The sequence below is a fragment of the Bombus pyrosoma genome, linkage group LG13 (assembly GCF_014825855.1).
Source record: "Bombus pyrosoma isolate SC7728 linkage group LG13, ASM1482585v1, whole genome shotgun sequence".
NCBI classification, from domain to species: Eukaryota; Metazoa; Arthropoda; class Insecta; order Hymenoptera; family Apidae; genus Bombus; species Bombus pyrosoma.
In genome coordinates this window covers 9,858,823-9,876,446 of record NC_057782.1, presented here as the reverse complement: position 1 = coordinate 9,876,446, position 17,624 = coordinate 9,858,823, and the positions used below count along the sequence as shown (strand labels likewise).

Here is a 17,624-nt window from a genome sequence, read left to right as displayed (position 1 = left end):
TTTCCAAGTTCCACTACCAAAAACTTTCGAGTATTATTTAATCAAAAAGAAAAAAAAGAAAAGTAAACGTAGGGACAGAATTCTATTTGTTACATTTTCAGTCATAGTTGTCCAAAACTTTGACTCGTCGGATCTAATTAACCAGAATCCCTTCCACCATCCATAGGTATACGTGACACCGAACATTCGCGACAAGCTTACATCGCTGGACGCCGAGATGCGGATGAGTCTCGACGAGGAACGCTACGAAGACACTCGACCGAGAGACCCTAGACTCTCCTTGCGTCCCGTTCTGGGTTCCACGACGTCCAGGAAGGACTCTCTGTCCATCAGAAAGAACTGCGGCCCCGACAACGTGTGTATCCCAGATCTGCAGATGAACGTGACATCGAACGTGCAGAAGTACCTGCTAGGCTCCGGCAAACGGCTGCAGCTAGACGTGTTGGTGCAGAACATGGGGGAGGACGCTTTCGAGTCGACGTATAACTTGAAACTACCCGCTGGTATCGATTACATCAAAGTGGAGAAGATCGAGACTATGGGGGTGCCTGTTCAATGTTCGGCGCCCAAACAATCAAATAACAATACTCTTCGTTGCGATATTGGCAATCCATTGCAGAAGAACGGATTAGTTAAATTCAGAGTGTTGTTGCAACCTGTCACGTCGCATGGAATGAAGCCGATTTACGAGTTCGAAATGGACGTGAACACCACCAATCCTGAGAATCCGTACACGACCGGCGATAATACGTATACCTTGAGATTGCCAATTTGGATCGAGACCGATCTACGAATAGACGGTGAAAGTAAACCGAAGGATCTGTATTACAATCCGGATAATTATACCAGCGAGATAAATGTTACTACGGAGGCAGAGTTTGGACCAGCTATGACGCACAATTACACTATTCGGAACCAGGGTCCATCGGACGTTATCGAAGCAGAGGCTTTTCTTATTTGGCCTGCTCAAACTTTGGCCGGAGACACGTTGCTGTATTTGTTGGAGCAGCCGGAAACTTCTGGACCCATCGCCTGTGAACCTGCCAATGCAAATTATCTTAGTCTGAAGGTATGTTTCGAGACTTATTATATATATTTTTATTACAACACTTTGACAGCCTTACGTTTTGGTTTAGACTTTACTGCCAATCGCCGACGCTTTCACTCAGTCCATTATCGTACAATTATGATACGTTTTTTAAGAAAATCACGTTGAATGTATTGTATCGTACACTTGAGCTTTGTACGAATATGTGTATTCATTTCCTGATCGTTGCATACGCTCGCACAAGTCGAGATTATAATCCTTCTCTGACCGATCGCTTTCACCGAGTCGTTAGACTCACAAATTGCCGGCCTTTTCGATGCATTTGTAAATCGTTTCGCTCCGATGGAACGCTATCGGATGCAGGGATCATTTGACTCGCGCGTAAGTGCCGATTAAATTGAAAGGAAAAAGCCGAAGTCAGGTTAAGATGGAAGAAGCTATCTTTGTAAAAATAACTTCTCGTCTCGAAGTAGAGAACGTTCCCTTAAATCGACCGAACGAACGATAACATTCGGATGAAAAGTAGTATATTCGTATGTTAATTACAGCTGGACCAACGCAGAAGTATGTACTGGCATCACCCAGATCCATCGGGAGTGATCCTGGACGAGTCCCAATCAGGCAGAACGATTAACGTGCAACGAGGCTTCGACATGGACAAAAGTAAACTGTCGCAGAAAGAGGAGTCCGAGATCAACACCGGAGACAGTTCCAACATCCAGAAATCTCGTCATTCCTCCACCTCTTCGTCTAAAGCGATCACCAGTGAAACAAGAAGGTTCCAATTATCCGACACTGGAAGCAAACCAGACGTCCTAATCACCACCTACACTCAAAACAATTCAGGGACCGGCTCTATAAATACGGCAGACTTAGCCGCTGGCAACAGAGGCGTGATTTTTCACACAGAGTCTGGCGGTTACGGAGAGACGGCTACGTTGGGCGGTGGTTTCCGGCCCAGTGATGGTAACAGTCTAGGTGCAAGAGTGCCAGACTTCGAAGGAGGCCATGGATCGTACGTGAACCATTCCGAAACCTTTGTAAACCGCTGGGGCGAGACCAGCGTTTCTGGTGGTCGCTCGTCTTCGTCGGATAGATACGGCTCTAACATAAACGAGAACGACGAAAGCTACCAGGAGCTATTACGACAACGACAGGCACAACGCGAACGCGAGGAGGAGGCTCGATTGGAACGTCAGAGAAAGAAGGAACAACACATGGCTGCGCAAAGACAACGAGAGGAGCAAGAACGTTTGTATTATCAGAGAAGACAGGAAGAGGAACGCAGAAGGGCGGACGAGGAGATGAGGAAGAGACAGGAGGAGGAACGAAGACAACAGCAAGAGGAAGAGATACGAAGGCAACAAGAGGAACAACGAAGACGAATAGAGGAGGAGGAATATAGGCTGGAGCAGGAGAAACGTTACGGCAGTTCCTCCGAACATCGTGGAGTTCAGAGCGGTTTCATCAGCGGTGATCGAGAAGAAACTGTACGAGGAGGTGAATTCGGATTTCAACTACGTAACGTCAGCTCCACGCAGGACCTGTCGCGACTGTTTGGATCCTTATCGAAGTCAGCGACTGGTTACGAATTGTTCAACAGACAGGGCAAGCAATATGTTCAGTTTATGGGAAGATTCCGAAATTCTGCCGACAGAAAGGAGTATATAGAGTTCCAAGATGGATCTACGTTTCCTCTTCAGGACCGTTACGGAGGAGAGAGTTACGTTTCTGGACCTACGGAGACCAGAGACGGTACATTCTTGAAGATAGAGGGTGAACTTCTGGTCGATTCGAGCGGAAAAGGATTCATCGTGCTTAAAGATGGCCGCAGATTCCCTCTGCAGGGCTCGTTTACCTACACCGAGGAAAGAACCTATACGTTGGATCCATATAGTTACCAGGGAGGTAGAACCGGTAGCGAATACGAAACCAAGGGTTACAGTAAATCCTGGAACGAAGAATCCAGCCAAGCTGCTGGCATAGGAAGCGACTACGAGTCCAAGTATACCAGCACGCACGAGGAAAGAAGAATAGAAGACAGAAGAGTAACTAGCAGAGTTTACGGAAGAGAGAACCGCGATACTCCCGAGGAACGTTTATCGACTAAGATTCCAAATTCCAACGATGGTTCTAGATTCAGGCGAGAAAGCGACATGGTTAATGTGAGGGAATTTAAAAAATTCGAGAAGCTCCATAGAATACCTAGGGATCTTGAAAACGATCCTTTAATGCCAGAAACAGAATTCGACGAGCAAGATTACGAGAGCGATCTAAGAAAGCAGGAACCGGTTAGTCTTTGCAAGACAGCCAAGTGCGTGATGCTGAGATGCGTTCTGGGTCCACTGAAGAAGGACCAGGAAGTTTGGATCGGAGCTAGGTACAGAGTGGACGCAAGGACGTTGAAGAAGGTCGCTCTGCAGGAAAAAGTCAGAGTTTCGACTCGATTGGAGGCACAAGTCACCAAGCAACCGTTCATAGGCGCACCTGCCGAACAGGTGATCAAGAGCCACGAAATTAAGACGAACGTCGAGCCAAGCATAACACCATCTGCGCCGGATGTTATTCCGCTCTGGGTCGTGGTGCTCTCTGCCTGCGCTGGAACGATCATCCTATTACTGCTTATTTTCCTGCTGCACAAGGTTTGTTTATGCAAATTAAGCGGTACGAGTTTGCGTAAGACGATGTACGATGATATTAAGGCTTGTTTGTTGAAAGTATCTATCGAGTGTTGTAATCTCTCTAAACTATTCTTATCCTTCTAGAAACATTCTGTTCTCGTTTTTGCTAAAAATCTTTCATTAGAAAAATCGAGAAATCTCGAAGAATATTTGTTGAGAATGTTGTTGCTATTACACAAGTACATCTTCCGTAAAGCCTTAAAACTGAATAAGGTAAAGAACTGAAACGATTTTACGAAATACCTTTTTATTTCTTCTACAGTGCGGGTTCTTTAAGAGGAATAGACCGTCAGATGCACCGGAGAGGCAACCATTGAACAGGAACGGCCACTTCCAGCAGGGTGACGACCACTGAGAAAAAGGGCCAAGTATCCATCGGTGGAATTCATTTCAAATCTCTGAAAGTAGAACTGAACGAACGAGACAGGGAGGGCCTTTTAATCCTCGAATCTCGCGAAGGAAGAAATTTACGCACTGCCTGGATCACGGCTCGTCCTAACTGTAATACAGTCCCGTGTCAAGCAGCACTGTGACTAATACTACGATTATTGTAATTAACTAAATCGCGAGTGCCTTTATCTCCAGCCCCGAACGAGGAAACTGCTCGAGCATTTTTACTTACATCGAATTACGAACGAATAAGCGATGTTAAAAAAGGTTCTGGGGCGAATCTGCGATTATTTTCTACTGCCACTGAATACTCCTTCCAGCTCCTGCAGCTCGATCATGCAAGTTTCTAGTCAGGAGACGTTTTTCTTTTTCTTTTAATTATTATTATTATTATTATTATTATTATTATTATTATTATTATTATGTCATTTTTTAATTACCTGTAATTTACTTAAGCCACATGCTCGTCGATGATTACGAGCGAATACGAAGATCGATCGAACTGCCTCGATGACGTGGAGGTCGAAGTGGCCTGCAGATACATCTTGCAATTTATGGAAAATAGATTGCACTTTTTCACTCCGTGTAGAATTTATCATAATCTTTCCTTTTTTTTAAAAAAAAAAGGGAACGTCCGCTATGGAGAATTCTGAAAAAATAAGATCGAAGAGTGAACGAGTTTTTCATTTTATCGGTCTTGTACAAACGCTGATTATATTCCGGGGCTTGAGCAATTGCAAAATAGTTGAGATTACCAAGAGAAAAATGTCTAGTTCTGTGTTGTAAATATACTATAGTATATTTATTCTGGCTTACCTGGTGGAATATTCAGAATAATAATTTATTAGTTCTATTTTCCATTAGAAGAACGTTTAATCGGCTCGAATGCTTCGATTCACGTCGATAGAGATCTCATTCGTCGCCGACATCGGCAGTCGATTTTATATTTGTTCTCCTTCTTAAAACAAGCTCGAGAACGGGAGTTTTCGATTATTTATTAAAATTTCTACATTATTATATGTATATGTAACGTATGATAGAGCGTCGTAACGTGAAACCGGGGCTTGCCCTGACTGTATGTGTGTACAATCTTGTAAATTATTAACTGTATTACTAAAAACCGTTCAGAAAGTAACTAGCTAACACAAATTAATAATTGTGTAGAGAGCAAACGAATTCCTGAATAAGCGGGAAAGTAGAAACTGACCTGTACATACAGACTTAAGGTGTAATATTAAAAGAAAAAAAAAAATATATATATATATTAATTAATAATATTATTAATATTAAAGATGGTATTTTATTTTTAAATGTAGGTAAAATATCGCCTCTGATAAAATTACTTTATCGATTTTAAGAAATCTAGAATTTTTTAACGAGAATAATTTTGAAAATATATGTCATGAGAATGGAGAATTAATTAATTTTTCATTGAGACCAACTACTAATCTCGGTGGGATGATCCCCCTTTGTTTCAGACTTATTCCCTGTTTTAAATAAATCCGTATCCTTGTATCAGGAGATTCGTCACAATATGATCAGGAACAATCAATTTTTCATATAATCATTTATTAGAAAAATTACAATGACGTAACAGCAGTAGACATAAAACAAATGCATGATTAGCATGAATATCATACTCTCACTGTTGTTTCTACGATAGTTGTATGGATCGTTTTCTGTTAGATCTGCATTAATTTGTAAAGTTACGTCGCGCATAAATGATAAGAAAATTGTTCCAGATATAAAAAAATATATCTTTCGATAATCTTGATTTATTTGATAGAATTTGACAATGTTTCTACTCTCTCACTCTCTCACGCACGCGCGCGCACACACACGCATACACAACACTCTTTCTCTTATTTTGACTTTTCATTGTCTTTGATAAAATTTGTACAAAAATAATCTTATGAGTACAATCATTTTGTAAAATATATTACCGTATTTCATTTAATATTTTACTTCTTGCGTTTTAAGAACCTTGAAGTAGAAAAAGTGTTTAGAAAAATTTCTGGTTCTTTCAATGATTGATTTGTTTTTTCGATCGAGCGAAAATGGTCTGCGTATATTCGTGAGACAAAATGAAATCTACCACCGGGACGAAGTAAATCTTGTAAAAAAGCGTCTCCATATTTTTCCCCCGGTTTCTGCCTTCTCTAATGAGTTGTCGTTGGGAAAAACGGTACAAAAGTCAATATTTTAAAAAACATACATATAAAAAAAGGAAATCATGAAACATTTCGTACAGACATACTCATCCACCTCTACGATTATTGCTAAAAATATTAATCTTTCGTTATATACACGTATTGTTAGCCCTTCAACGACGCATGATGTATACATACATCCTATTTCTTCATTATTTATATCAAAATTCGTCGATAATTTGATAAAATATTTATGTATACCAATTTAACTTATCTCGTTTAAACGTTCAGTCTTCGAAACTTTAATATCGGAAGATCGAAATGATTTTCGAACTTTGATAAATTTTTTAAATTTCTCAAATTCAGTGATCAAAGTAGTGTGTCGTTGAAGAGAAAACAATTTACCAAACAGAATGGTTGACGTGTATGTGTTATCTTCCATTTAAGATACATCGAGAAAACAAAATAAATATATTCATTATCTTCGGCAGTGTGAGGTCGATACTCTTCTTCAAAAACTAATGTTCTATCGAACAATACGTATGTACAACATTATGTATATACAATTACCACCAAATGCGCACCAGATATTTTGTTTCGATCCTTGCCGAAAAATTACAATCAACACGAAATTTTGTTTTCTCTAACGTCTCGCTTGATAATTTACAATAATCTCGATCAGACGGAGGCTAACTAAAAGATTTATAATTCACGGTCGATAATTGAGTTCTGTTTATACGAACCGATGTCGTGAGATAAGAAAATACTAAATACGATAAACTATGTAGTTGTACCCGTAATCATTAACACCCGCGACATCATCAAGACATATAATTTTGAAATTTCCCTAGTTTCTATGTACGAATGATTGGACTTGTTCTCGAACAGAATAAACGCATGGACCGAAATAATAAATAATGTTTTTTCAAAATTCAATCGCCGATTTGTTTATGACTATACTTCAAAATTCAATCCTCGATTTGTTTATGACTATACTTCAGAATTCAATCCTCGGTTTGTTTATGACTATACTTCAAAATTATCGTCTAAACTTCATTGTCTTTGCATGTAACTAAATCATACACTTCTTCCTGGGGATCATCCTCGTATCAGCTGTCCGGAACCTGAGGACAGACAAATTAATTAATAAGCATTAATTAAAAATATTTATATATATTTGGCTATGGGTATTTTAAGTAATCGATCATCCTTACCTTCCATTGTAGTTGGTTGCCAACGTTGTAAAGCTCCTTTAACGATTCCGCCAGCTTTCCAGAATTCTCTAACTCTTTGTATTTACGATACAACTCTAGAGCAGCCCTGGCATCTTCAGTAGAGTCGTGCGTTTCCGACTGAATCTTCTTACCCAAAAAGTGCCACGTAAGGAAACGCAACGATACCATACGATGACGAGGTAAATGAAACAGCAATACTGTGTCTACGACCTGCTCCGGTGGAACGACTAAATTTATCACTCTGTGAACAACGACAAAAAAAAAAAACATGTAAAATCAATATGATTGAGATGGTATTAGACGTGTTAGTATATTAAAGAGACGAGTGGTAAAACTATAATAGTCAATGTATATTAAAATCACTTTAAATATAAGTACAGAGATAGTGTATGTCGGTCGTAACCGTCGCTCACTCAATTCTACCGTACTCGCTATAATAAATCGCTATGCTGATCGCTATATCGACTCGCTATGTTGCTCCGATAATGCTTTTTGTCCAGAGTTCGTTTACTTTTGAATCTAATAAATCGAAACAGTGTCCACACTCTAAGGCACAACAATACGAATCACTCCCGATTCGAATTGTCCTATGACTCATGTGCCGCTACATGATAAAAGCAAAAAGTAATGTAATTACCTAAAATCATTCTTCAGGCCATGACCAACGAACATAATTCCATTATCAACGAGAAATCGTAGTTTTTGGTACGTTGATTTTAGAGTTGTTAAGTGCTTGCTACTAAAGTTTGCATCCAAATCACCTGGTTGAATCCCACTGAATTTTGTCAGGTAATCTACTACTTGTTCTTGAGTGCTTATGTAATCGTCTATAAAGGGAGTTCCTTCCAGAGGACCTTGGCTGTTTAAGGAATTAAAAAAATATTAAGCAAGAAACATAGTGATCCAAAAAATGGCTATACTAATGTAAGAATGATAAGAAAATAGTTAAAAATTGTACATACCCACGTATACAAGTTATACGAGCAACAGACATGTGACTTGGTTTTATAGTGGACATTTTTCCATCGCTACGGAGTTCAGATTCTTCCTGATTCAACGTTACAAATTCAGCGTCAATTCCAACTAGTTCACCTATAGAAACAATTTTATCAGTTAATATCATTTTACGTATGTAATTTAATGTCTTTTATTTCTATATTTGATAGAAACCTGTTTTAGGCATTTCGTCGGACGTCAATGGGGTAAACGTGATACCCCTTGTCCCTCCGCTGCGAGCGATACATTTATCTTCACCAAATACATCATAGGTAAGTGGACTTACAAATGGTGCTGGTTCAGGTGCAGGTACAGCAGTATAATGAAGGACACATGGAACCTTCCAATCAAGATTGAACCATACCGCTTCTTGCGGTGTCACTGCGGATATACTAAACAAAATAGACAAATTTTCATTACAACTTGAAACAAAATTCTATAAAACTAACGAAGAAAGTAAGATTCCAATTTAGAACATTTGTATGCATAGAAAACTTTTCAAAGTTTTCCATCATTCATGCCATCCATACGATTCTTCGTCGATTATTCTAGTATCATTGAGTACGGAAAATGAATTACATTTACGCACCAAAAATCGTTAAAGATGTACCACTGCGACACCGCACTGCCAGCCGATCGTTCATGATAATTTGGTCCGACTCGTAATAGCGCAACGATATTCCTCTTATCTTCGTTACTCTTATCATCAATGTAGCAAACCACAGCACTAAGACTATACCGAACTTTGCTTATCTTATCCAAATTTTCATCAGTTTTGTTTCCTTTCTCCACATCGTCATGTCGTACTGTGTTAACATGATTTTTAACCACTTTCTCTTCTTCTCCGGAGATCTCAGATTCTTGTATCTTATTATCCCCTTGACCATTTTCTACTATGACCTCATTGACCGTTTTACTACTTTCGTTAGAGTCGCTCTTTGGAGTGCTGATCTTTTCTACGAATAATTCACAATTGCTATCCAAGGAGATCTCTATATCGTGTGGAATCCACGAATGAGAATAGTATAAGTGACTAGGCGGTGTTGTGACCGATTGCGGTGTCGAAGTTGTTATGGGTGGAGTAACTGGTGGCGTTTGTATATTTTCTAATAAAAAATTTAAATAAAACAGATCGAAAATGTTAGTTAAGTATGATATAATGAAAATTCTGAAAAATTGTAAAATGGTTTGTAACTGTACCTGGATCTCTACCAATGTGTCTAAACCTACAGCCAATGCGAGTACAATTGTTGCCATATCGACATGGTTTCGCAGTAATGGGGACAGGACTCGAAGATGGGCTACTTTCTTTGCCATTTAATACTTTTTGCACGACTATATCCATTTGCGCTTGCCAGAATGCTTTATCCTACAATAGTGGTAATTTTAGAGTGTTAAAAGTCATCATGGAACTTAGCGTGTGCTTGCAGTCTATGAGATACAGTCATGAAAGAACTCTGATGATTAGTTATTAAATTATTCAATGTGTAGGACATGATTAGGAATAATGAGTAACGAAGTATTTCATACCGAATATGATAAATAGTGACATTTCGGAAATTGGATATTGGTAAAATAATAGTAATTGTAAAACTATCTTTCTCATATTACTCAAGAATATTTTTATATTTATAACTGCTCCCAGTTATAACTGCTAGATTTTTATACGAAACACATTATATAAGATTGTGTCTGATGTACCTGCTGTGTATCTAAACCACAATTCAGAGCTAATATTTGAGGTAGTTTAGTCAGTTGTCGAGACTGGAGTGTGGGTGTAAACTTCTGACAATTGTCACACCATGCAGGTGTAATTTTCTCGGGTCTTAAACTACGGGTAAGAACACTCGTAAATGGAACTTCTTCGGCTGCAAAGGATAAAAATTCATTCATTTTGTATAACGATAATTGATGTGTATATCCAACATATATATAGCGTAAATAGTGGCTTACAAGGATGCGTTAATTCCGGATAAACTAAGTTGCATAGCAACATGATGGAATGTTTTGTAGCTTCTTGTCCACATTTGAGACAGCGGTGTATATGCATTTGTTCAGATCCAAACAGACGACTGATCTCTGTCTCTTCATCTCGTACTTCATTCTCCTCGATAGATTTTTTGCTGTTTTTATCTATTGGAAATAAATATTTGTATAAGTTTTTTCGAATATCATTATTTCTTTTGTAGTTTTAAGATAGTATACGTTAATAATGGAAATTTATAAAAAAAATATATAAAAAAATTCAATAGCCTTTCATGAGGATCTATTTACTAGTATGCTAATTTCAGGAGAATAGTGTTTGTATTGGCAATGCATTATTACTATCCTTTTTTTTTTTTTTTTTTTACAGACAATATCGCTATTTAAAATATTCTGATTTTCTCCTTAAAAATATAAAATGAAAAGTTTAATGAATTTATTGGAAATCGGAGCAATGCAGACACAAAACAAATTTTTGCAAATAGGCTATGCATTCGCAGAAAACAATGTCATTTTTCTTATAAAAAAGAAGAGGGAGCATAGGTAAAAACAAAATTAAAAAAAAAGTGCTTAAACAAGAGACTAAAAAACTTTCTGCATAAATATAATCTAGCATAATAAAAAAGAAAAGGATTAACTGGCGACCTCAGTATATCCCAAGAATACAGATATGAAAATATACATAATTTTTCTCATTAAAAAAAAAAAAAGAAAGAAATTGTTTTAAAACTTAAAACCTAAAAACCTTAAAATTTCTTTGTATTCTTTGGATATGTCGCCACAATGGTCAAATAAGTGTAACAAATAATAATATACAAAATGAAAAATAAACACAAAAAGTGCCCAATAAAAAGGTTACACATGAATTGTGTTTACCTTTCGATGTGATCCACATATATTTACCATCCTCCTCCTGTTTTTTCCTTTTCTTCCTTTCTTCTGCGTGGCTTCTATATCGGGAGCCAATGTCCTGCAAAATGCTAGGGAAATCCTGTTCGTTATAAACGAACGGAGGACATTTTGGTCCTGATTTAAGCCGAGCAGCTTCCTCTTCCTCCAGTTGCCGTTTCTTTGTTTCCAGAACTTCGTAATGGATCTGATGTAATATAAACCTGTTCCAACTCTGAAATTCAACAGTAGTATTAACATATTAATATTTAACACAGACACGGACGTTCTGTATTTAGAGACATACCTGTATCAATCGCATCAAATTCGTTTTCCTTTTGGCTTCCGGGTGGAGATCGCTGAGTATAAGTCCCAAAGCTGCTGCTTCGGGAACCGTTCTGAAAGCTCGTAGAAAATTGGCTGCCTGACAAGGCAGTCCTCGGGATGTGTCTAACATGTGAAACAAGAATCCTAGTTCGCAGGATAGGCAGAATTCTCTTTGGCACGAGTGAGAGAGCAGCGCTATTCTTATAGGTTCGCAATAATAAAGTAACTAGAAAATACGTGATAAACATGAGTATCTGAGCTTGTTTCCCTACAAGAATAAGCTTTCTGGATATTCATTGTGCTGATTGAACTAAGCTTACCTGCAACATAGCGTTACAATAGCTGTTAGGAAGAGTTGCTTCGAGACCGCAGAAGTTGGTGTGATTATACTGATCAAAATCGAATTCATCGTAACCGAGACGTGAATATTTCAACTCGATTTTGCGATAACGTTTAGGTATAGCTACAAAGGTGCCGTCATCTGTTTTTGATCGTGAATCGCCAGCGAAAAGCTTTGCGACTACTCCCCGACGTTTTTCCAAATTGTAAGGTATCTGCAAAAGAGGTATTATTTATTTTTCTTCAATCAGTCAAACGACTTTCGCTTTTTCTCTTAAATAAATTTAATAAGATTAAAATTACGATGTACTATATGAACGTGATTTGCAGCATAAAAAAATAAATAATACCTATTGAATACGCGTGGGACCGAGCCAATAAGTTAGGCTTACGTGTATGTCTTACAACCTTTATTTCACTCAAATACAACTTCCATTATTACATTCTTGAAGGAATATATTCTATATAGGCATTATATATACTATCGATTATTAGCCACAAAATCATTAAACTAGAACAACCATTCGAGCGAAATGCATCGATTACAAACGTTCCAACGCGAAATCAAAGGCAGTAAATAGTGTTCTTCTTGAGATCCAAGACTTCAAAATTTGAAACACGATATGATTTGTTGGAAAGTAGATCAAAACTCAAATTACACTACATACGGAGCTAAAGAGCATAACATAAGCCTATAGAGAGTATATTTTAAATAATTTGTGGAACTATATCGCGAATTATGCAATGCAATATATATGTACATCATTTTAGAACACGTTCATTGTAATTCCTAGATTGGCACATTATTCATATTTGTCTTGATAAAAAGTTAGTAAAAAAGTTATTGCTTTTTTGAAGAAATTGAGGCAGATGCAACCATTGCTCTTCAATAACTGCAATTTTACGCAGCCATTAAGATACTACTGGTATGCGAACCTTAAAATAAATGTCAATGTTTCTCAATTTTTCAAAGATATTTAGATAACATTTAGTAAGATTCTTAAAAATTTGAAATTCGGCTCGAGACAAATTTACTAACGTTTATATTTTATAATAAAAATCTACAGTAACGGACTTTTATCAGTGAAAATAATAGGATTCAGTAACTATATTTATTATATATAATTGAAAAATATATTGACTAAAATTAAGAAAAAAACTTGAATATTATATAATACACGTGTTCGATGTCCTACTTAGGTCTTTTTCTCTCATACATATTATCATAGAGGAAATTATTAGAATGTTGTAGACTAGCTTATGAAAATATATCACGATCTTTTAAGGTTGTTCACAGACTACGATATTTATCACGAAATGTTATCAGTCTTAAATCACATCATATTATTCTGGCTTCTCTAAAAAATTGAAAGTATGGAGCTCGAATTCCTTTTCCTTACAATATATCGTTCTGATTGACTGCATCAATTTATATCACTGAAGCTATAATAATGTTGTCAATTGGATTATATTTTTTAGTTATGTTATGTTATGCAACTAATATTGTCTGATAACTGATTCAATTAATAACACACTATATGTGTCAATGCATACAAAAACATAACTATTCAGTTACAAGTATATAATTCCCTAAAGACAAACTTTGTTCTTTCTCAAAACTGATTTAAAACTATATAAAGTTAAAGATAAATGAGGACTGTCCATGTTTGGCAGCGATAATTTGTTCTGTTTTACTCCCATTGGTGTAACTGGCAACAAAAAAGTCAAATATCAAGACTAATATGATAATATAATCTTAAATGGGAGTCATGGAAAACACTTTGTGAATGGAAGACAGGAAATTCGGATTTTAGGAGAGATTTAGAAGAGTTGGAGAAGAATATTGTACAAGAGTGGGAGAATATTTTTTCCTCACTTGATTTCTGCGAAATGCCTGGGGATTTGGGGCATAACCTATAGTTCCTTGCATCTTCATTGTACGCAATATTTCAGGATCAATCGGTGGTGTCCTTCTGTAAAGACATAAAAAACAAGTTTGGAATTAGTTTTTTTATTAACACTACTTGTTCAATTTAATTGTCAGTTATCATTATCTACCTATAAACATTTCTCAAAAATTCCTCTGGCCAATCACTTAACAATGGCTGCCCATTATAATACATTGGTATTGTACTTAGTGGTGTAACATCATCATCGAATGATATATGTGGAAGTGGCTCAACTGGATCAGCAAATTCAGTTGGTCTGGATAAATGAAAACAGAATCATTGTTCAATGCTTTCTAACTTCAGCTGGAATTTTTTTTATTTAAAAGATTTAATATATTTACTAACCGAGAAAATGTATTAAACTGGGATATATTTGTGGACTCAGATATATTTGTGGACATAAGATGTATAGAACCTGCCGAATCTCCAAAGCATAGACACTGGGATGTAGAAGATACATCAAACGATAATATTGCTCCACTATTTGCAACCTATCAATACAAGAAAACTTGTACATTATGTAATTATAGATCACCCTTTTTGCAGATATGACATATAACATTTACCTGATACAAGCATGTCACAGATGGCTGTGCATTAGCATAGATAGTATCAAGAAGTTGCATTTGTCCCGATGGTGCTACAACAGCTAAACGACTGGAATATCTGGGTAGGAACTTCAATAGAAGAGGGCACACCAAAGTTGCAACTGGGCTTAATGCTCTCATTTGTCTCAAGTCATATGCCATTAAGAATCGATCTACTGCCAAACCCTGACGACTAGATCAAGAAATTAAACGAATTAAAAACTTTAACAATTACAATAGTGTTTTCAATGATGTATTAATTATGGTGTTCTAAATCTTACCAGTTACTGAAACCACAAGTAACAAGGTAATTTCCTTGAACATCAAAGTCACTGAGAGAACCACTGTGAGTATCAAAAGTATGTTCTATTGATAATGTATTTGGATCTCTGAAATCGATTCTTCCAGCAGGGTTGCCACAGCATATAAGCCTGCTATGCTGCCTTAAAATTGCACAACCATTTTCCCCTACATGTACCTATAAATACAATATGTTACAAATACATATCCACATAATCATGTTATTCTATTAATAAGGTGAAACTCACTAATCCAGTCTCTTTCCCTCTTGTTAGATCAAAACTGATTATTTTTTCCTGATGACCTCCCATAAGTAACCCTGTTGGTGAAATTTGAAGCATGCATTGCATGTCTATCATATTTGGCGACCTACAAATCATTTATTTCTATATAAAAAGTTCATAAGTTCATAAATGTCATACAAATACTACAAAATTAACATACACGTGTGAAAATATCGGTATGCCACGTCTCAACTGACATCGTAATAAACTCTGTGTCAGGATTAAAATTCCTTCATCTACCGGATGAATATGCCGAATTTCTTGAGTAGCATGAACTTGAAACGAGGTGTACTTTTGTAAACCAGGTCCATAATAAGACGTCACATGACCCTATAAAGCATTGTTCTTAGTCAATGTAATTTTAATAATTATTTAATAAATATCACAGTGTAACATGAATTAGAAGTTATTTTAATCATACGAATTATATAAAGTAAATGATAAAAGTAACAAAATGTATAATTTGTTAACTAGACAATAAATGTTATAATACCCCTTGATTTCCCATCCAAGTGAGCTCTTCGACATTGTCAAAGGTAACAGTGGAAACTCCAAATCTATCCCCCCCATCAGCAAGTACAGTACGAGTTTCATGAAATTCAGCCGTGGAAAATTCCTCTCCAAATTGCTCTGTTGCAGGTACATACTCATCACCAGTTAAAGCATAATTTTGTTCTTCCCCTGTAATGAAAGATGAGAAAAGATGTTGACAATGGAAATTCTTGATGTTGTTTCAATATCAGTCAATATCATTAAACATAACTTGTGACATTTCAACATTGAATGTAGGTTACAGATTATTAACGTCGATTAATCTTTGTTATCATTGTTTACGAATTGTAATATTTCTGTCTGAACGAGCGCCTCTAAATTTCACAGTTGAAAACAACATCACAGCTGATTTGAATCGTGTGTCTAACCTTTGAATTTTGCAAGATTGTTTTGGGTCGAACAGCTGATCGGAACTAAGCATCATGTTCCGAAAACAGCGGAAAGAGTGGGAGTAACCAGTAACAGTTTATTGAATTGGTGGACAAGAATTAATGAGACAAAAGATATTATGCGATACTAACGGCTAATGGGACGTCAGATCGCGCATCATGATTCGAGCAACGAGTGTCATAGAACAAAGAGGTTTCGCGCCTTTCCGAGTCTTCCGAATCTTGGGACGAAAAAATCACATTTTGATGTAATCGAATTCATTTTGTCGCTTTCGGAAGAGAGAAAGAGTGTTAAAATGATATATTTAAAATACTTACAAAGGACTTGTTCGTTAACATCGCTATCGGCCGTGGCCTGTATGGACGGGTTGTAGTGGCCCAAAACTGAGTATTCCATAATATTCCCGTCTTCAGGCCGTTCGATTTTGAAACATGAAATTATCGTTAATACGAATATAGCCGTAGAATCGTTGCCCCAATGATCATTCTCTTTTCATAGCACACTTTTGGACACGCACACGCACGTACCGTAGTCGCCTTGGCAACTGTGCAACAAGCGAAACACTTCGTCACGAATATTCACACTTTTCTCACTGCCAGCCGATTTGAACTAATGAAAATTATAGTTAGCACGACACTTTCTACACTTGTTTACCACAAGACATGAATCGACCTCCTCATCGAACAACCTTTAATTCATGATTGCCCTTTTCTACGCGTTCACCCTTATATAGCTTTATTGCGGCTCACAGGTGTCGCTACCTGCTGCTTCGCGCGTCAATCAGTATTGCCAATAGAAACGACGCAAAAACCTCTAAATTTTATTATTCCGTTAGTTGCCGCCCTAAATATTGTAGAAGAGGGGCGCGAAGCTGGAGGGAGAATTTAAGAAAAATTGCGTTTAAAGGAGTTAGGAATCGATGGAACTGATGGAGAAAAGTATATAATTCAAATACTTTTACGTTTTCATGAAATTCTTACGTTAAAGAAATAATTGGAAGTAATAGGGCAATTTTATGAATAAATTTTCAGGCTAGACGGTGTCTACGATTGAAAAACGTTCGATTCTGCTCATATATCATTTGTGCTACGCGAAAAAGTAAGTAAAATAAAAAAATAATATTCATAATTATATCGTGGATATGTTTGAAATGCACTATAAATTCAAATCACTAAGATGTATGTATGTATACTTTTGAGAAATATTTTGATAATTATTGTTCTAAATTCATAACGACAATTGTATAACGCCATCTTGATATGTTGCTTTGCCTTTTGTAATAAGATTCGAATTTATTTAGCATTATATTAAAAAATTTTAACTATTGTTTCTTAATACATCCATCGACAATATTAAAGTTAATGTAATGCATTTTGTTTTTTTAAAAAAGATCGTGAAAAGTTACAATCCTATAAGATATTACTATAACGACATTCATAATTTGGTTAATTATAAAATACGTTGTTTTCAATTGTAAATTATACAATTTTCGCTTAATTATCTGAATATGCTATTCTCTGCTTTT

The 17,624-nt window shown here is 36.6% G+C and overlaps 2 protein-coding genes across 9 annotated transcripts in view; one reads left to right on the top strand and one right to left on the bottom strand.

Annotated features, from left to right (window-relative positions):
* The window catches only part of LOC122574329 (integrin alpha-PS2), a 75,198-nt gene extending 69,788 nt beyond the window's left edge, over positions 1-5,410 (top strand). For all 3 annotated transcript variants that reach the window (XM_043741813.1, XM_043741811.1, XM_043741814.1), the window contains 3 exons: positions 167-1,069; positions 1,597-3,690; positions 3,992-5,410. In XM_043741813.1, coding sequence (XP_043597748.1) covers positions 167-1,069; positions 1,597-3,690; positions 3,992-4,084 — 3,090 coding nt within the window. In that variant the 3' untranslated portion in view covers positions 4,085-5,410. The remainder of the gene's footprint in view (positions 1-166; positions 1,070-1,596; positions 3,691-3,991) is intronic.
* LOC122574330 (PAN2-PAN3 deadenylation complex catalytic subunit PAN2) lies at positions 4,480-16,843 on the bottom strand. Of its 6 annotated transcripts, XM_043741816.1 has the most exons (21): positions 16,417-16,843; positions 15,651-15,838; positions 15,318-15,487; positions 15,122-15,242; positions 14,855-15,051; positions 14,553-14,766; positions 14,332-14,477; positions 14,096-14,242; positions 13,914-14,010; positions 12,019-12,252; positions 11,679-11,924; positions 11,360-11,606; positions 10,454-10,633; positions 10,202-10,368; positions 9,701-9,869; positions 9,090-9,606; positions 8,675-8,892; positions 8,467-8,596; positions 8,142-8,363; positions 7,484-7,745; positions 4,480-7,393 (listed from the first exon to the last, which is right to left on the bottom strand). In XM_043741816.1, the coding sequence occupies exons 1-21, from the start codon at positions 16,493-16,495 to the stop codon at positions 7,379-7,381; spliced, it is 3,966 nt and encodes a 1,321-aa protein (XP_043597751.1). In that variant the 5' UTR covers positions 16,496-16,843; the 3' UTR covers positions 4,480-7,378. The 6 variants fall into 6 exon arrangements, with proteins under 6 accessions (XP_043597751.1, XP_043597750.1, XP_043597752.1 ...); XM_043741815.1 differs by having other exon boundaries at positions 4,480-7,745; XM_043741817.1 differs by having other exon boundaries at positions 4,480-7,745; positions 11,387-11,606.
* Between the last annotated feature and the right edge of the window lie 781 nt (positions 16,844-17,624).

Excerpts from the sequence above, each read along its gene's own strand:
- LOC122574330 (XM_043741815.1), bottom strand. The coding sequence starts at position 16,495 with ATGGAATACTCAGTTTTGGGCCACTACAACCCGTCCATACAGGCCACG. Across the intron at positions 9,607-9,700 it reads ACACATTGGTAGAGATCCAG|AAAATATACAAACGCCACCA; the intron begins GTACAGTTACAA and ends ATTTTTTATTAG. Across the intron at positions 7,746-8,141 it reads GGCCTGAAGAATGATTTTAG|AGTGATAAATTTAGTCGTTC; the intron begins GTAATTACATTA and ends CGTTGTTCACAG.